The sequence below is a fragment of the Nestor notabilis genome, unplaced genomic scaffold (assembly GCF_000696875.1).
Source record: "Nestor notabilis isolate BGI_N333 unplaced genomic scaffold, ASM69687v1 scaffold13689, whole genome shotgun sequence".
In the NCBI taxonomy this organism is placed as follows: domain Eukaryota; kingdom Metazoa; phylum Chordata; class Aves; order Psittaciformes; family Psittacidae; genus Nestor; species Nestor notabilis.
In genome coordinates, this window is record NW_009944172.1 from 57,326 (window position 1) to 78,799 (window position 21,474).

General features: G+C 34.4%; 1 protein-coding gene across 1 annotated transcript in view; it reads left to right on the forward strand.

Moving 5' to 3' along the window:
- CDH7 (cadherin 7, type 2) overlaps positions 1-19,767 on the forward strand; it is a 68,631-nt gene extending 48,864 nt beyond the window's left edge. The window contains exons 6-11 of the mRNA XM_010022313.1: positions 1,728-1,981; positions 5,481-5,617; positions 7,527-7,648; positions 9,066-9,183; positions 11,335-11,586; positions 19,210-19,767. Of these exons, the coding sequence (XP_010020615.1) occupies positions 1,728-1,981; positions 5,481-5,617; positions 7,527-7,648; positions 9,066-9,183; positions 11,335-11,586; positions 19,210-19,703 (1,377 nt within the window). The 3' untranslated portion in view covers positions 19,704-19,767. The remainder of the gene's footprint in view (positions 1-1,727; positions 1,982-5,480; positions 5,618-7,526; positions 7,649-9,065; positions 9,184-11,334; positions 11,587-19,209) is intronic.
- The last annotated feature ends 1,707 nt before the right edge of the window (positions 19,768-21,474 follow it).

Below are 21,474 nucleotides of genomic sequence, written 5' to 3' on the forward strand. Positions count from 1 at the left end.
CTCCTTAACGTTGCTGCTCATCTGGTCCTATCAGTTCCTTAATTGTTATCACCATACAATATTGTTTCTGAGACATTTTTCATCATCCTATCACCACATTACATTTGCATTCAGGCTTTGAGGTTAGTTTCATAGCACAAATATTGTATTTTAAGTTTAAAACCAAGATTAAATTAAAAAAAATCCCAGCAACTATGCTTTAGTAATAAATACTGACTAGTTGTATCCAGTATAGTGACCAGTATCCAGAAAACCTTTCTTTTATGGTGTATCTCTGTTTGGAGAACTATAGATACTGCAGCTCTGGTACAATGCAAGTAAGAGTTTGCGTAACATGAGAATCACATGTATTCCCATTTGGAGAAACCTGTTGTTGCCACACAGAGGCTATAAAAATATTCAGTGCCTTTCTGAGTGTGATGTGTTGGAATTCATTTTCCATTTTTAAATCTAGACTGTTTACAGCAGTATTGTAACACCAGCATAATCACTGACTTTATGTTTTTCATTTGACATTTATGCTACTGAAACTCTATGGAGAACTTAGAACCTTGCATTTGTAGGTCAACAGATGTGTGTTTCACCTCTACTGTTCCTCTGAGTGAATACAGGGACATTTTACAGATGCTGTCAGATTATTTTCCAAGCATATTTCAGACCCCTATGATGCATTCAGAATCAGAACTGTGGAAAACTTTTTTTAATCCATTTTATACATTTGGAATTCTAGTTTTAAAAAAAATAGTTGAATAACCAGACTACAGTTTTTAGAAATGCTTGGTGTTTTGTTGTGTTTTTAATCATTACACTTGGAATGCTGTGCATTTGGTGTGAGCTGACAAACTAAGACTACAGATATAAGGTAAATGGTGCTAACGTTAATGTGATGCTTTCTTTTGATAATTGCCTATGAAGTAAGATACTTTTTTTTGCCTCCAAAATAATTTCCTTTATGGGACTCTCCTCCAGACAACAAATATAGCATTAGTTGTGGGGGTAATTTTTAATTCCAATGCAGTATTATTTAAAGAAAACCTGTACTTTCATCAAAGAAAACTAAAGCAGAATGAAGGTGGGAAAAAAAAAAGTGAACTTTATTTAATAAGCAGAATAAACCAAAACAATCTCAAGGCTGCATCTCAGTACAAAATATTGTCATACAAACAATGAAGTTTAATTGACTGCCATATTTTCTTCACAAATTCATACAGAGATTAGAGTAATAAGATTAGTCAATCCCAATGCTATGCAAAAAACCCCCAACAAAACAAACAACCCACCCACAAATTTCTAAATGAGGTGTTTTCACTAGTGATTTCTATAGAGTTCTTATGCTTGGGTAGTATAGTATAAGGTATTTGACATTACTTTAGATAAAATGTGAATAAGACAAAAAGAAGTACTGATTCACAGTTGTGAAATAATGGGGGAGAATTTGGTCCTCATAGAAGCCATAGCAAGTTTTGCCATTAACTCAGAGAATTATTGTTTCATTCACATGGTGGAAATACTTTTACCATTAAAGTCATTGGGTAGTATTTGCTAGAAAGAAAGACACTGCAAATAGTGTTTTGACAAAGCTAAAAAAATGAGCCATGAGCTATGCTCTGCCAATCAAAATTGGAGGTTGGATACAAATGACAAAGCTCATTTTGTACTTATTTAAGTGAAAGTTTTGTGACAACATCACAGGATAATAAAATTTCCTAATAACTTCACCTGTATAGGAGCTGGATTTTGAAGCTAAGACAAGCTATACGCTGAGGATAGAAGCAGCAAATATGCATGTCGACCCTCGCTTCCTGAGTCTGGGACCCTTCAGTGATATGACGACAGTGAAGATAATTGTAGAAGATGTTGATGAGCCACCTGTGTTTACATCACGTTTGTACTCCATGGTTGTGTCTGAAGCAGCAAAGGTGGGCACTATCATTGGAACTGTAGCGGCCCATGATCCAGATGCCTCAAATAGCCCTGTGAGGTAATTATGTCTTAACTGTTTATTTATTTAAACCATTGAAGTTGTTAATTTTGCTGTGAGTTACTTATAGCTTTTCTTATGGAGAGTAGTAATAATAATTGTCAAAAAAACATGCAGAGGATCTAAAGGGTAATACTTCTGACTCAGGAATTTTGTGAACTTAAAACATCTGTATGAGAAGGAACACATTCACAACTGAAAGTTAGTACCAAGTTTCATTCATTATTATTGTTCATTTAGGGCACACATAGAAAACGGGTACAAAACTCATTTGGATGTCACCTTTTGGTGCTTTCATGCATTGAATGTGATACTGGGACTCTAATGTATCTCTGTAATTTCTAAACCAGAAACCTCAAGCTGAAAAAATAAAGCATATGTTTCACCCTTAGAGGTGACATAAGTGTTATATCTCTTTCATTATATATTTACAACATATTCAAAATAACTAATTCCTATCAAGTATAAACAAGTCTTAGATGGCTGGCTGGCATGGATTTACTTGCAAAATTTATCTTTGCTGAGCTCTTTCTTTCCTGTGGCAGCATTTTCTGGCACTGATGTACAATATCTGGTGTAGAAGAATCATGTAGGGTACGATTAAATGAAGTTCCATAAATGCAGTCTGTACTCAGAATGTTTTTGAATTCTATGTAAACATAAGCATGTGTTTGTTTGACTTGATCTGGTTACTTTTAGAATTCCGACATAAAAAATAGCTATATCATCATCTTAACTAACATCCTGAAGAATTCTTCTGCTTCAAAGTCGTTTGGAATTTGAGAAGAAAGAAAAAGAAAAATAGTGAGGGTTTATCTATACACTTGTGAACCTGCAATGTACCTTGTTAGGGCTACTGCCAGATCATATAATATAAAGCTGTCCTGCATCTGCTGTGATATGCATCAGAGCCAGATTCACCTAAAATTAGAATATGTTAAGGAGGATTAATGCATAATACTTTTCATGATCTATTTAAGAAGTTTAAATTATAAATCTATAAATAAGTATTCCAAATTCAAAACACTGGATTATATTGATTAAAATTATATTTGATACAATTTAGAAAATGGAGAAGTTAAAAGATCAGACAAAATTAAAACCTTGATGATACTGGGGTTAGGGAATCAAATAAATATTTTGAAAATAAGAGGTTACCATGTATGGACCAAAGAACTATTGATGTTAGAGCTAGCTTAAATAAAGGATTTAAAACTCCTACAGCTCAAAGATTTTCAAGTCTTAATGGCAAGGAATTAAAGGATTAAAAGTATTTAAAACATTTTATACTTTTTTTAGGATTTGAATATGGATACAACATTTATAAATAAGTTAAAGGAAACTGCTTGCTTCATAAAGGAAACTTCTTGTTCCATAAAAATCTATAATCCAATTTATATAACTTGTTTACTTCCCTTCCTCCTTTCCTTCCTTCCTTCCTTCCTTCCTGCCTTCCTGACTTCCTTCCCTCCTTCGTTTCTACCTCCCTCCATCCTGCCTGTTTCTCTGCCTGCCACCCTCTCTCCATCCTTTTCTTTCTCACCTCCTTGTCTACCTCCCTCCTTTCTCCCTCTCTTCCTCCCTGCCCCTCCTCTCTCCTGCCTTTTTTCACCATTTGTTTCTTGCTTTATTTTTTTCTGCCTTTCTCATGTCTCTTTTATTCTTTATTCTCTCTCTTTATTTATTATTATTTTTTTAAACAAGGTCTTTGGCTCTTCAAATCGCATAGTTATAGTGTTAATAGCTGGGAAATCAGAGGGCTGTCAGGAAACTGAATCCCAGCTACGGGGCCTGCCATGACTAGCTATATAGCAGAGGTGACAGGCACAGTCTCATGGGGAAACTTGCCAGGCACAAAACAGCTGAAAAGCACTGCTGACCAAGTAAACAACAGTGCTAGCATGAAATAAAGTAAAAAGTAAACTACAGGTAACATAAAATAAATCTAAAAAAAAAAGAAAACCAACAACCCAAACAAGAAGAGAGAAGGCCTAAATCCATGAAAACCGATGTTGCTATTGTTACAACTTTTTCTTTGTTCTCTCTCTCTTCATTGTCTTTGTGGGACATAATATGGCAAAACAATTCTAATTATGTAACAAGTCTCCATTCTAAGATTTTTGCGGCCAAAAGAGATAGATAAAAACACAGTAATACAACAAAGTAGAAGTTGGTATATTACAACAGAGAATAAACAAATATTGTCGTAAGATCATTACATCTGTGAAGCCCCATTTTTAAACTGCCAGAGAGGGACTGGATGCCAGAGAGGGACTCTTCGTCAGGGACTGTAGTGATAGGACAAAGGGTAATGGGTTCAAATTAAACCAGGGAAAGTTCAGATTAGATATAGGGAAGAAGTTCTTTACTGTGAGGGTGATGAGGCACTGGAACAGGTTGCCCAAAGAAGTGGTAAATGCTCCATCCCTATCAGTGTTGAAGGCCAGGTTGGAGAGTGCTTTGGGCAACAAGGCCTAGTGTGAGGTGTCCCTGCCAAACGCAGGGGGATTGGAACTAGAAGATCATAAGGTCCTTTCCAACCCTAACCATTTTGTGATTCTATGATTCTATGAAACTATCTTCCTTAATTCTTTCCTTCTACTTTGTTCAAATTATTTGTTTAAACTTATATTAATAATCTATCATCAATGTGATAGTAGTTGTAATGATCACAATTGGTCTGATTCAGGTGTTTTAATTCACCTTGAGTTTAGGGAAGTGCGCTGCAGCAAGTACTTGATCTAAATGAGAGTGTGAGAATCTGACCCAATATTAAATTAAATGTCAAGAATATTTCAGTTGTAAATCTAAACCTGCCTGATCAACTGTCCCTTTCTCTCAAAAGGGTTATAAGCAAAATGCCCACAGGAATTTTGACCTTCTTCCCTGTGCTATTTTCTGTTTGCTAAGGAGCTCATTTGGTGGTAAAAGATATGTTAAGCCAAAGAGGTAAGGGCACAAGGCTGTGTTTGTCTAATGACAGTAAATCACCAGGAGCTGACATTGATGACATGTAATCTCTTGACCTACTCTGCATCATGTCTCTCTCTTTTTTCTCTTTCCTCCTCTTTTTTATCATCAGCTCTGGGTGACTCAGGGGCTCTTCTGCTCACACTGGGAAGGTCTGTGCACAGACTGATAGCCCTCGTGGGAGGAGTGTCAGGCTGGTACAGCCATGTAGCAAACTTCCATCTGTCCTTCTCCTTTGCTGGGGTTCAGGAGGGTGCTATTCCCTGACTAAATGAAAGTTTGCCTTACAGCAGGGAGGAAGAAAGAAACGAGAGGGGAATACCTATAATCTCACTTTAAGAGGACACTGTGACTGCACAGGTCATTGCGTATCTCTCTCACATATTAATATTCTTGACACCCCAGTGGATAGAACAATGCTCAAAATAGCAAAAGAGTGAAAACCTTTCCACTATTAAGAGATTGATGAAACATTTTTACAGACTGTGCCTGAACATAAATCAGAAGTTTTCTTTCATCCTTCACCTAGGTACTCGATAGATCGAAACACAGACCTGGAGAGGTATTTCAATATTGATGCCAACAGTGGAGTCATTACAACTGCCAAATCTTTGGACAGAGAAACTAATGCTGTTCATAATATCACAGTTTTGGCTATGGAGAGTCGTAAGTAACAATTTAAAGATTTATTGGCTGTTTATGTGTAAACCTTCAGATTTGGTTGTGATCAGCTGCACTGAGAAAAATTATGACAGGCTCATAGCATGGCCAATAAAAATAAGTTCTTAGTGTAAAAGACTATGTGATAAAAGTTAGAAATACAACAGACAAAGTATTTGCTCTTTACTTCTCCTCACACCTTGTATAGACTCTCAACTTCTGAAAAATAAATACAAAGGAAGATGAGATATGTTAAGTCAACAGTCTCAGATGAAGTATCATTAGAGGAAAAGTGATACAGAATACATCATTTTAATGATGGCACTCAGAGCTGATTGCTATTGGTCAACGACAGCATTTTTAAATGGAATGAAAGAAAGGGTTTGTGGATGCTTGTGTGGTTTCACTTTCCTAAGGTAAAACTGTAGATATATTGTACTTGGTATCCTTTCACATGTAAGATAAAAATATTGAAGACTCAAACCACTGAAAAGCATAAAATAAGAATTTTGTTAATGCAAATTTAAACCTAAACTTGTTTAGCTCTGAATACATTCTGTAAAAAACATATATTTTTGCTTTTATATTTGAAGAAACTAAGAAACTATATTTCTTCAAATTTCATCCTTATTATTACTCTGTTGGGCTGTAATAGTAAGAGTTATCAGTTTTCTGGCCTATTTTAAAAATCCTCATTTCTTGCTTCCACTAAGGTTAATTTAATGTTTAACCTGAAAGCTAACATTTGTCATTCAGTGTCTGTGTGAATTTATCTTGTATTCTCAGGAGCAGAATTTTGCTCTAGGAAGCAAGCATGGGAATCAAAAATTTTCTTGGGTAGTAACAAAACTGTCAAGGCAGCCAAGTGAGACACAAGTGACAATCTAGGAGACACAAGTAATACCCTACAATGCTTTAAAGTATGTTTATGGCCTGCTTGGTTTTGAATAAGCTTTAATCAGCAGAGGAAAAAGTTGCTGCTGAAATTTCTTACTCCTCTAGTATTTCACATGTGGGGAAAAAAAAACCCAAACCAAATCACATTTTGTGATCTATGTTTGGATGCACTGCTTTAAATATTTATTTACTGAAATGTGATTGCAATACCTTATAAAGAGATAGATACATATATGAAGGTTTGTATAGTTTTTCATTCTGCCCTGCTTTATCACTAATATTAATATTTGTGGTAAAAAGATAATACAATATCTCTTTTTCCTGCTCCAGAACAGAAGTGTTATCTAGAAAAATAAGTATAGCACACACTGATGTCCTTTATATGTAGTCAAAAAATATCTACTGTTTAAATTATGATGTTGAACCCTGAACAGATTCATATTTTAGCTAAAGGTGTGCTTCAATTTAAGAATGTGATTAATATTTAAGGTGTTCAACGTGTTAATGACAGCGTTGAAATACTTAGTTCTCTGTACTCTTTAAATACTTTGAAATTTGCTTGGGTATATAGCTTTCTGTTTTTTTCTGTTATACATAGCTGATGGAATTCTATTTTTAACTTCTTAATATACTGATCAATCTGAATTGCAACAAAAATGTATTTAACCCATAATAACCATAGCACTGTTCTGGCTAGCTATACCCCTTGGTGATGGTTTTACACCATCTTACTTTTATCCTTCCGTATGATGTGATTCAGTGCTGTAATTAACGAGTTAGATTTTTCAGTTTATCCCCGAGACTAAAATCTTAGTTTAATTGAGGCAGCTGTAAAACATAAACATTGTTTCCACCAGGTCCAGAAGATCAAGCCAAGAGCTTCCTTGTCTTTCTAGGAGGCATTGTAGTTGATTTGACACGTATATACAAAAGAAGAATGCAAATGAAAATGTGCTGACCCAAAGAATAATTTGCAAGAAGATATGCTTTATTGTTTTGTTGCCTTCTTTGCCTATAGAGAATCCAGCACAAATTGGGAGAGGCTATGTAGCCATAACTATCCTTGACATCAATGACAACGCCCCTGAGTTTGCAATGGAGTATGAGACAACCGTCTGTGAAAATGCTCAAGCTGGTCAGGTATGGCTTGATAATTTTTTAATGTTTATTTTTATCAGATAGGCAGCCATTCATTCTGAATGCCTGCCAGTTTTAAGATAAAGTAGAATCATGCCAGTAAAAGTGATTCTTTGATGAGAAGCACAAGCAATATTAATCAAACCGTACCATCTTCACCATACCTCTGAAGAGAAAGACTCTGGTGTAAAAATTACTAGTTTAAGGGACTGATAAAATATCTGGTTTTCTTACTGATATAACTTACCCTTTTTACAAAATTCACCTAATTTTGAATAATATTAAGAATGCGTACTTCCTCCTAATCTTTCTGGGAAGTGGAAAGTCATGATACGGAGGTTTTTCTCAGACTAAAGGCCTACCATTTCTAAAAAGAGTACTTTTGTTTCTCTTCAGAAGTATGGTCCATAAGGCCACATTTTCACAAGGGAGATATATTCCTACCATATTCCCCAGTGTTTTTAACTCTCTCAACGTGTTTCAAATAGTCCTAGACTCAGCTAAAAGTATCTGGTGTTGTTTATCCTTGGTGTCCCTTATATTTGGACTTTTCCTCTCTACATTGTAAGACCTCGGAAAATATTCACTCATTCTCTATTCTCTCTACTGAAAACTAGTGAATGATTCACCTATGTGGATCCCACATATTCCCTGGGAGACTTTGCACTTTTGTTCCTTCTCCCTGAATATTGTCCGTCCTGTGGCAGAGGTTGTTATTGCATATTTCAAAATCACAGCATAAATTCAATGATTAAAAGAAAACACTATGATTAGTGGTTTGTGTTCATGAGAAACACAGAATATATGTGCTCTCATTGGACTATATGTTTATTTCCCCTGGGATCTAGTCAGAGCTATTAGCTCTGAGTATTCATTCTTAATAGATTGTAAGCAATAGTAAAACTCTTTTTGGGGGCAGATTTTGACTGAATTTTAGAAAAAAACAAAACAAAACCAAAACCCAGTAATGATTAATATAGTAACGACTTGGCTTTTTTATTTTTCATATTTTAAAAAAAAGTATATAAATTAAAATGCTCAAAGGAATAATTGCTTCCTTGTGAAAGTTTACAACATGAATTGCAGTCACTGACAACTACATAAAGGTCCATACATTTCTTCTACTGCTAAGCAGTTTATACTCCAAGCTCTGGTGAATGACAGGACCTAACTTTCTCATAGGCCCTGCGAATCATTGCTTTTGGTCAATAAAGTTGGTTCAGGGAAAGTAAAGAGCTGCATCACTTTTTTGGTTTTTTAGTATCTACACATGCTTAGGAGGTTAGAAAGCCAAAATGCAATATGGGCAGGACTCAAGGAAGTGTTGATACTTCAATAGGAAATGGAGGGATTATACAATGCACATATATTTATGCTTCTTACCATTTCAAACAATGAACCCCGATGTATCTCAAAACAGGTGATCCAGAAAATCAGTGCCATTGATAAAGATGATCCACCAAATGGCCATCAGTTCTACTTCAGTTTAACAACAGAAGCAGCAAATAACCACAATTTTACACTGCAAGACAACAAAGGTAAGGGCATTTTTTGGGGGTAAATATTCACCACTAACACCTTTCAATTTGAGTATATTGTGCTGATTATGGTCTACATAAACTTCTATTCTGGTAAGGAAATAAACTGAAGTACAATCAACCTACAAAATAATTTATCTATAGATTTGTCAAGGAAAGTAAGCTGTTGTTTGAATCATTTAAAGCCTTGAGCCAAATAAAGTAGCTTAAAAAAAAAAAAATTTCCAGAAGTCACTTTTCTCACATTTTTTCCTTGTGTTTATAGATTTTTACCTAAGTTAGATTTCATCTTGGGGTCATGACTGGAAAATGTCCAGGAATTCATGTTTTATTAATATAACTCAGAGCATAAAAAAATAAGTGTTTTTTTCGTTTTGCATTTGTTTTTTTTTTTTTTATTTGCACATTTTTGTTTGGTGTTTTTTCTTTTGTGATTTTTTTTGTTTGTTTCTTTGTTTGTTTTTGTTTTTGTTTTTGTTTTTGTTTTTTTTAGAAAACCACATCTTTTCAGTAAGTATACTACCTATTGAAGAATGTTTTTAATAATGGAACCTGCCTACAATATTTATGCAGACTTCTTATGACTGTTTCCCCAAAGTCTTATGCAGAGACTCCCACTGACATCATGTTTCTATTAGTTGAAATATCTGAGAACTGGCGTCTAATTGGCGTTCTCATTAGTTGTACTGCATATGAGGCAGCTGGGCATGCATCAGTCAGTTTAGCTATTAACTGAAGCAAATAGAACTAGATAGACACTATGTTACTCTTGCTCTTTTATGGATCAGTACTAAACCAGAGCTACAAAGTCATCCTTATTATTAAAAAAAGAAAAACAGACATATGGTAGACTAAAGGATACTGTTTGTACAGACAGACTTTGAACAACTTTCACTAAGCATAACGTGACCTAATAAAGTTCTTTTGCACAGCTATTTGTTGATTTACCCTTCATGTAGTTACTGACATGCTTAATTTTCTTCATATGAGCAGCTTGCAGTTCAAAACTAAAGACTGTAATAGTAATAATGATAAAAATAATAAAAACACATTAGAATAAGACTCTAGTCAGAAATCTGACATCGTTACAAGTACTGTAAAGTATTTAATGAAAAGACAAGCATCTTTCAGAGAATGTATAATTTGAAAAAAACAGTAATAACAGACTTTTGCAATGACAGTAAAATCAATGGAGTTACAAAACACAACGGCAATTGCCTCTTTTGATGTTAATTAATTTTATGCATATCTCATATGATGCTATATGAACAAGTGCTTGCATATTTTGCCAGATAGGTCATAATAGATGACACAAAAAGATAACTTTACAGGATTATAAATATATCTGTCTATAAGTAGACAGATCAGTAGATAGATAGACAGATAGACCGACCAACCTTTTCTATACATTTTATGTAAAAAAAATATATATATATATACACATATACATTCCCTACCTCTCAGGAGCTGTCAACCTGTATTGAACACAGTGAGTTTTGTACATGTTTTCTGAAAGACAAGGACTTTTTAATCACCCAACTCAGAGCAGCATCAAACCATGCATTTTAGATGGATTATAGTAGTCATCTTGACCCTCAGATTAGACGAAAAAACAAGTGCATATCTTTCTTACATGTGCAATTACTTGTATTTGTGTACCAACTGGATTTTGGGTTTGCATTCAAAAATATTTCCTTGCTCTTCAGAACTTCTTCTCCTATTGATATGTTAATCCCTTACATTAAATGTTATAGCTATATCTGTAAGTAATTGAAATAGATCCTTGGAAACATGTACATAAATACTTAATCTGATCACCAACAGGTAAATTTTTATATATTTTTTTAATAATGATCTCATCTTCAGCTATACATCAAGAGTGTGGAACTGTGAGCTTAACTAAAATTAAATAGACCTCTGCAATTTTGAATCAGTCATTTGTGAAAAATAGAAATCTTTTTTTTAGTTAGGTATTGTTTCTTAGCTGATTCTATCTCTGCAGCATCAAAAATATATGCCAGGAAAGATAATCTTGTTGAAATAATAAAAATGTGTTTATAAAGCGTTTCAAGTGAAAGACTGTTTTATCTATAGGCTTGTGGTTTAGAAAGGTCATGTATTTAATATTTATCTTTATATTCCTTTATCTAGATAATACTGCAACAGTATTAACCAGACGAAATGGGTTTCGAAGACAGGAACAGTCTGTTTTCTACTTGCCAATATTCATTGTGGACAGTGGATCACCTTCACTTAGTAGCACTAATACCCTCACCATCAGAGTCTGTGATTGTGATGCAGATGGTATTGCTCAGTCATGCAATGCAGAAGCATATATCTTGCCTGCAGGACTTAGCACTGGAGCCCTGATTGCAATATTGGCTTGTGTCTTGACACTGCTAGGTACGTCTTCTTCCTGTTACTTCTATTTTCCATTCAATGTATAGTAGCAATAGATAGATAGATAGATAGGTAGATAGATAGATAGATAGATAGATAGGTAGATAGATAGATAGATAGATAGATACATACATACATACATACATACATAGATACACAGACAGACAGACAGACAGATATGTACAAAAGCTTCAACACTGCTTCCTCCTCCTCCCCCACCTGATTTCTGTAAACTGGGACACCTAACATTCCAGGTAGAACAGTATTTTGTATCATGAGGCACACAAAATTTTTCATGTGGGATTTTCAAGTTCAGATACTTTATTCATACATCAAGCTGCCTCCAGACATGTATATATGAAATAGTAGTAAGAGGAAAAAAAAAGATCACTTGCGTCAAATGTTATGTTTAAGAGATAGAGTATTTGGATTAGCATACTTACTGTATCACCAGTACCAGTGTGTCCCTTTTTTTCAGATACAGCTATTTTTTAACATTTATTGATCTATATAGAACAAATGACATCCAGAAAATACAACAGAGGTAATTTACTGACGGAAATAATATTTAATTGATCATCTTCTACAGAATGACCTTTTGTTACTTCTGCATCTGGCAGCACAGTTGGGGTTTATGTTGTTCAATTAAATAAAAGACACTGGAAAACAGTGGAATAGTGTCAACATCCTAGTTTGGTTAGCATTTCTCATTCTATGCTCAGCCTTTAAGCAAAATGACTACATGGTAGTAATAGAGGCCCAAATCAAGGAGTAAAGATGAAGGATCATCCTGCATTTACAGGATGTGGTTGAGCAAAAGTGCAGTTTTGTTTATTGTCAGAAAGTTCATGTGTTAACATGGGTACCAGTTCAGCACACAATAATTCTTTGTGTGTTGTTATCAATGGCGAGATTTTTGTATTCCCTGGCTGTACGTACCAGTCTAACGGGAAAAGGGTATACCATAGTCTCCTCAGGTTAGTATAACCCCAGTGGTGATATATCTGTCACTGTTAACAAAGTAATTTGAATAGGTCAAATCAAGAGACTTTTGTCCACACTTCTATTCATGGCAGTATCTCATCAATGTATAAATATCTCTTCTTCTTGACTTTGATTTGCCTTGCTGTGAGCCATTGGAAAGAAATATCTCTTCTGCTACAAATATTTCTAAAAGAGACAAGAAAGGAAATCCTCTTGCATTCTTGGTTACAGAGTAAGAAAAATCACTACTTCTGCATTGAACCCATCCAACTTCCTCAGGAGCTATGTATAAGAGATGGCATTTCCAGACTGTTCCATCTTTGTGACAAAAACCCCAAACAACAACAGATTGTTTAAACTCACTCAAGAAATGGTTAGGCTGAGGTTAAAGGAGAAATGGAAGGGAATGATTGCCAAAAGTTTTAATGACTTTTTTTAAATGTCATATTTCTAGTAGCATTTCTAGGCCATTTATACACACAAATGAACTTTATTTGGACATGAAGCTAAATGGTAAATTTCAAAAAAATATATGGAAGATTCTCTTATATCAACTGGCATTGGCATCAGTAGTAAAACACCCGTTTAAAACTTTGCAGTTAAGAAAAATTCTGTAACAATAACAATTCACTTCATCCCAAGTTGAAACATCATAATTTCTGTTACATATATAAAAAAAATTTCTGAAGATTACAAACTACTGTAGATACAACACAGCCTGTCCTGTCCATACGCTTTTCTTAAATGGAAGCCATAAAGTCTTAAAGAAGAGAACTAAGTGGAGACACAGCATGTTACCAGGCAATAATTTGCTTATTCTGCTCAGTGAACCAGGGGTTCAAACACAACAAAGAAGTCAAGAAACCTAAAGTTTTGTTCTGGCAATTTTTAGAGTGTGCTGAAGAAGCTTTTCGTAAAGAATTGAGGATAAGCTCTTTGAATAATGGGCTGTGCATTTGAAAGGAATCTTGCATATGACCATCTCACCATTGATTTTATTTGTCAAAGAATTGGGCTTCCAAACTCAGCTCTCTGAATGCATCACCATTGTTTATTCAAATAGACATATGTATGTGCTTGTCATCACTTCCAATCTAAACTGTTCCTTTTGGGTACAACTCAAAGCTGCAGGCACAGCTTAGGCTGTGTTTGTATGTTAACCCTGGCTTTGAGTCCTGCATTTTGGTATTTGCATCCTGTTGCTGTTTTTTAACCGCCAGATGCCAAGGAAGAAGTGCCTAAGCATCACCGATGCCCAGTTAAAACAGTCAAGTGTTGTTGCTTGTCTGGTCCCGAAGCCTTTCTTCTTCTCTCATTTGTTCCTAGAAGACATTTTTGAGATCAGCTGAATGCTGCTAGGAATTCACTTTCCCTTTCTTTCCTTTTTTTTTTTTTTTTTCTTCACATACATTCCTGAAAAAATAATCCTGAAGATCCAGTAGCACAGCATAAAAAACAGGTTTCAGCTGTTGGCAAGTGGTTCCAGAGCTGGGACCAAGGGATGCACATTTTTGGGCAAGAGTTTATCAGTGACAAGTGGAGACAGGCTACCAGATCAAAGTTTTTTTCTGGTCCAAGATTCACATGCAGTGCAATCATCAACGTGAGTGCCAGTTGTAAGGCAAAGGAGGCATGAAATTTGCATAAATGTCATGGGTACATGCATTCTGGCACTGGTATCTTGAATTCTTAGCAAGCTCTTGTTTTCCTAAAGTTAGCATGATGTACTTTGGTATTTGTTCTTGCCCCAAACATCCCTCTGTCTAAAAAATAACCATTTGTCTTGACCAAGGGTCACATTGTCTCAGGGGGATTTCTTAGTATTATTTTTACTTAAACAGCTAATCAATTTTAGTTAATCACAATATTTTCACTAATGTTAATAATGCTACTAAATCATACCTATTCATTATAATTGTATATAACATGGTGTAGACTATTTTTTCAAACTAAAATAATTTTGTAAAGTTAAAACCATTTTACCAAGATCTTTTTCCTTCCTCATATTGACTGATGGAGATTAAATTCTAAATTTTATTCCACAAGAAAGTTCCGTTACTTTGTTAATTACTCAAAACTGCTTTATAATTATTCAGTCTGCAGTGAAGCTGTTTTGAAGACAAAACAAAACAAAACAAAAAAAAGTTCCTGCAATTTATTCTATAAAAAGCATATGAAAATCTAGTTTTTCTTCATTTTAGACTGTATATGATTTTGGAGAGGTAAGTAGAAATTTTCTTAACTTCTCTGAATATTATATGGTAATTTAATTCTAAGTAATTTGTTTTTCAGTTAGTATCTTCCAGACAAAATAATTGCTTTTGTAACAAGTGTTTAGCATAAAATGTGTACATAAAACCACACAGAAAAAAATGTTCACCTGTAGATAACCCAATCCTATTTGAGAGGTTAAAGTTTTTCTTTGTATTGAAACAATGTAAGCTAGATTGACATAATGCTTTTTCACAATTTTCATTTTCCTCACTTCTGAATATAATCTATTATTACTTATTTTCTTAGAAATACCAAAAAAGCCTCATATCAGTGTGATACTAGAGTTTACAATAAAATAATATTATATTTAAAAATGGTTAATAAATATATAAACAATAATATCTATTGATTAAACTTCAAAATATAGATTTATTTTTTTTTTAGTTGCAGGATGTGGAATTTATTATCACAATACCTACAAGAACACAATTAAATTAGCACACATAATTGTGTGATTCATAAACAAGAAAAAGCGGTCCCAGTCATAAGGATTTTTTTCTCTACATAGGTAAAATATGTAGAGAATATGACTATGTTGGATGTGTGGGTTTTGGTCTTGCATTTTTAAGAGTAATAAATTTATAACTGTTTTAATTTGAGGGTATTCAAATTAAGTAATTTAAAAGGTGGTTGAGTAAGCAGAGCTGACGCAGTTTTCTGAAAATTATGGAGCTGATTAAGGTCTCTCAGTGTGGGCATTTAAAGGTCATGGTCTCTTTACAAATACCAATCCAAACCGATTAAACAACAGTTATATATGAAGATTATTAACTGCGAATTAAATGCAGGTTTCCTGAGACTTGGCCTCTGTAATACCCAGATCTCATCTGACTATATTGGCAACTGCAAGGTATAACTAGGTTGTTAGTGTGCTGCTCAGATGACTGAGGATCTGCAGTCTTCAAATTTATGAATCATGACACACCTAAGGCATAAACCAATGTGCAGATTTGCTTGCAGCTGATGTGGCTTACTGCTATAGTAAATACCAGGCTTAAGGGTGTAGTGTATACATGGCATGATAATGCTTGTGATTTAGCTTTGTCCGTTACTGCACAGCTCTGTATGTAGTGTTCTCCCTCAGGTTATCTCAGGGATTCTACAGTTCCTTATAATTATGTTGCAGTTGCCTTGAGTACAAAAGGAAAGATTAATACTAAAACAGAAAACCATGCTCAGGTGGACTAAATCTGACTTTTTACCAGATCATACAAAATGGAAATTTCATAATTCCATAAAGCACACTGAAAAATAACAAAACAAAATGTGCTCTTGTATTCAAAGGTGTTTGTTTAAAGACTGATTTAGGTGAACTGAACTACTATACTATCATTGCATCTATACTGACACAAGGATAAAACTGCGTATTACCACAGCTAATATAAACACAAATGACATTTTCTCTTGGTTATTGCACCTGTTAAACAAAATCAACATTTCTAATAATTCAGGTGTAAATCAGAACAAACAGGTTAGTTTAGATTTTCCATTACTTCTGCATATTTAGTGTTTGTAATTAGTTCTAATATTGATTGGTTTATTTATTTGTTAAATCACATATGAAATCAATAATGTAATTTCATCTCTTTAGCATGAGTTCTGTGTACCAGTATAGAGCCAAACTAGTGGCCTCAAAGTGCAATATGTATGTCCCTTAAGCTTTTCCATTTCTCCATTCATTCCTTAGTGACATGGTTTAGAGGTGGACTTGACAGTCCTGGGGTAACAGTTGGATTTAATGATCTTAAAGGTCTTTTCCAACATACTTGATTCTATGATTGCATTATTTCTTCTCTAAAAAGTGTAAGATCTGGTTTTCTAGATGCTCAGCTAGTGACTAATTACAGATTTAAACTCTGCTTGTGTGATAAATGTAGGGAACACCCCCCACCCCCATCATTATTTAATAAGAAATGTATAAGCTTTAAAATCACTTGCACTTGATTTAGATATCAGTGGGATTTGTTTGGGGCTTGTATTTAAATCTGCAGTTCTTGCAATAAAGCTAAACATTTGTTCATTTAGAGGTTAAACTTTCCTGCTCACAAGTGTTGGAAAGACTAGAAATTAATATTCCCATAAAACCATCTAAATGCTAAAATATTTAACCTTTAGAAAGACTCCATATTTTTCTTGGCTTTAAGCAAGTGTGAGATGCACAAGGAATACTATATAAAACATTCATAGTATCTTGATTTTTTATTGTACCTTTACGCAGACCTGCCTACTAAATTTCATATTTTTCACTTATTAGCAGGTATTTAACTTTCAAAACAAAGTATTTTAAGAGTATGTTAAGAGAGACAGTGGTGTGAAAAGGCATTTACACTTGAGTAAAGGAAACTATTAGCTGCCTACATATATGGCAATAAAATTGTGGCAGTAATTAAAAAGCTATGCCAATGGCAATCTTGGCTTAACTGTATATTTGTACTGTCAGCAATCTAATTTGTCTTTCACTTTAAAATATATCATATAATAAAGAAAAACAATGAGTGGAGTGCAATTGTTGCCTCTATGATAACAATTTTATGTTCACTGCAGTATAATTTACAACTCAATATGTAATATAGAAATATCAGAATGTTATGAAATTTCATGAAAGCCACTTTAAAGGTCAAAAACTTGTATTGTCAAGCTGCTTATGTAAATATTGTTCAAATATACAAAAACCAAAATGCCCTGAACTAGTGGCTTCTGAATTTAATATATAAAGCGCAAATCAGGGAGATGCCAGGAGCAAAAAAGTGAGTGATGCTGATGCTGCAGTAATAGAGTCACAAGGCATCTGTTAGTAAATGGATCATTAGATGTGTCCCTGGTAGCTATTGAAAAAAAGGGGGAAAAATATTGCCTAATATATTTGTCAAAAAGTTTAGAAAAAAGTTAACTTTTTCCAGTTTTATTTTTAGACATGGATGGTTCCAAAGAAAAATAAAAAGGATTGAAGAAAGCCTACCTTTAAAGTCACCTTAAGCTTTAGTCAATTCTAAGTAGTACTGTAATGTCTATAGAGAGTTTTCTGCATGTACATTTTCTGATTGACTATTTTATTCTGAGTGATCCTAATAATAAATCATGTCTCCAAATGACTAGATTGATACTGATTTTAAAAATTCTTCTATGAAAAAAAGGTTTTTCAAGAATGACTGTCCTACATCATACTATTTATGGAGGCCACTTTTGTGACTACCTAGGGAAGCTCATGCTTAATTTCATCAGTATCAGCTTTTGTTTTTCCAGATGTTTCTACAGCATTTAGTTGTCATTTCAAAATTCTGTAAGGATTGTAAGCCCTAGACATATGAATGCATATAATCACATATACTCAAGATTAAAAATAAACATAAAATCAGAAAAGAATAATTGAATGTGGAATGACACTTTTCAATGTACTGTTATTTTTACAGCCATAGTGATGCCTGTTATTATCTAGGAGTATTATTAACTCAGCAAATGTCCAGATGCTACAGTATGGTATTAATTATTTTCTAGGAGGATGATTCACACTCCATCGTGTCCCACAGATGGGTTCAATATTCATATTACTGGTTCCATATTTTTCATGTCAGCAATGATGTTTCTCTACTAAACCTGTATTTAAACCAGAGGAGCCTTGAGTTTAGTTTCTCCAAGTTCTTTTGGCTGTCACTGCAATTTAGTAGTAGATTGCAAAACTGAAAGAAATTTTAGGGATTAAAATTAAAAAAATAATTACATTTCTAGCACTGGCTGATCCAATAAATTCCAGCCCTAGCTCCTCTCATTAGATGTAATTCATAAACCTCAAGTACAGTACTTTGCACTTTATAGGAAAGTGAGATCTTATATAGAGATACTTTCAATACGTGAACTAGGACAGTTTTATTTTACACATTGCTTAACAATTCAGTGTTCTCTAATCTATGATTTAGCAGAGATTGGCCACATACTTTAATTCAGCCACTTCCCAAACCATGGTTGTTAAATTCTATTCAGGTACTTTATGAATGTGCTTTTATCCCTTGGGTAATTAAGAGTGCAGGAAAAGGAGTTTTTTTGTTTGGTGGGTTGTTTTTTTTTTTTTTTTTCGTGACTGTGAGATTGTAATAGACTGAACCAGTCCTAAAATTTATGTTTAGTGGACAGCATAGGATATAGAATTAGAGATGATGTTAATTCTGAATGCTTCAGAAAGAGATTTTTTAATGTCTAAAAAGCTTATGGTTTAAAAGCTGTTTCAGGACCTCCTAGGTTTTAAATCTAACTGTATAAATTGCCTGTTATTTCCTTGGATCTTTGCCATATAGATTAATGAATACTTCCACCACTGGGACAAATATAAGGAAACTTTAGCACTGCTAAAATTCCAGTCTTTCTGTGTTCCAGTTCTTGTCTTGCTGATTGTCACCATGAGGCGACGGAAAAAGGAGCCCCTCATTTTTGATGAAGAGAGAGATATCAGAGAGAACATTGTCAGGTATGATGATGAGGGTGGAGGAGAAGAAGACACTGAGGCTTTTGACATGGCTGCCTTGAGAAACCTCAACATCATCCGAGACACCAAGACCAGAAGGGATGTGACACCCGAGATTCAGTTCTTGAGCAGACCAACTTTTAAAAGCATCCCAGATAATGTCATTTTTAGGGAATTTATCTGGGAAAGACTAAAAGAAGCTGACATGGACCCCTGTGCGCCACCTTACGACTCCCTGCAGACATATGCATTTGAGGGAAATGGCTCGGTGGCAGAGTCTCTCAGTTCTTTAGATTCGATCAGCTCAAACTCTGACCAGAATTACGATTACCTCAGTGACTGGGGCCCTCGCTTTAAAAGGCTTGCGGATATGTATGGGACTGGACCAGAATGCTTATACTCATAGCCTTGGACTTTTTCTCTGAAAATGCACTGAAGAATAATAAAACAGAAAACTTAACCTTACAGACTGAAGAAAAGTTGTAAATATTTTTCCATTTTTAACCTTTTAGGTTTTTTTGCCTTGGTGGAACATATATTCATTAGAGCTGTCCTAGGGACTGCACTGACCACACAGAATATGAACATTTGGTGGCATTTTTGATAAAATGAAATGCTCAGCCACGTTCAAATAGATAGCAACCCTCAGATACCTGCAGAGGCAACTCACTTTCAAGAGTATGTTATGCACTGTGACCTCAATGAGCCAATGATACTCTGCAGATGCCTTCGCAGTATTGCCATATCTAGCACACAGTGTCTCTGATAAGTTTAAGAAGAAACAAATTTACAAATACAGTATATCATTCAATGCAACATAGTATTTATGGATGCAAGGTTTTTTTAAGAAATTTTCTTTACAGTGTTGCATGCAGCTTGCTAGAACAAAAACAGAAGGGCAGACATTAAAACAAAGAGAAGCCCAGCAGATAATTTTTTTGCTTCTTTCTGTTTGCTCTCAGAGCTACTCAATTAGAAGTTTCTGTAATTTGCTGGGCAGTTTTATGAAAAATTACTCTTTGTACTAAGAAATCCATTGGTGATGTTTGTACATTGATGATGTTTGTCACCAAGTTACCAAAGTTGAATTTTGCAAACCACATAAAATGGGAAATATGGAGGGGTATTCTTATGGTTGAGAAGTTTAGTGATGCCTATGTAGGTATAGGAAAGATGTTGCTATCTATTTGCTGTTTTTTATTATCTCTTCTGATTTGTACAGGAGAACTTATCCTTTTTTATTATTATTTGACATAAAGTGTTATATTTATTTTGGAGCTCCAATCTTCACTAAATTCAGGTCCATTTTACTGCCTCATGGTATTAGACTCATCAGAACATGCTGATTTTTCTCCAGTCTCAGATAAATGTAGGAAATGAAGCATGGAAATGGAGAAATTACAGTAAAGCAATCTTACCCACCATTCATCTCTCAGAAAGGAGGGCAGCTCCAAGGACATGCAGTAGTTCTTCTGAGCCATTAAAAAGTCTGAGACATTTAAATAAAATATTTGTACATTGAATTTTTTGAAAGAAGACTACAGAGGTAGCTGGGAGTGTCTTTAATGCAAGATTTAATTTTCAAGGTTAAACAGGCTATATGCTTCAAAGACTGTAAACACCTTGCTTTTCTTCTTCCCGATCTCTTTTGTTACTGAGGAATCACAGTAAAAGACTCTTCAATTTCTTTCTTATGTTAAGCAATGTAATGCTATTAACTCCAGAATGCATCTTTAGATCCTGCTGCACATAAGTATTCTTCCCCAAAAGTAACTCACTACACATAATTTCTACACTGGTTCGGGAGTGCCAAAACAGAAGGACAGTTGCTGTTAGTTAAAATGCTGTACGATTTTGAAGTAGGATTTCTTAGAATAAGACAACTTTTTTATGATTCTGACAATATTTATACTTCACCCTTCATGATTTATGACTAGATAATAAGGCATATATTCAAGTAAAATAGTGGTTTTAATTATTATTTCATATGGATTCAGTTTAGATAATCTGTTGATGAGTTCTGAAGTTAGACTCTGCTCCTGCAAACATTTTTGCTTATACCTAACTTGAAATGACTTTACTTGCCTTCATTTACTGAGAGGTATACAGAATTGTTTGCAGGACTGTGTTTGTGAATAGAGGTACTCCATAGAGGGTGATGCTTACTCTAAAAGTAC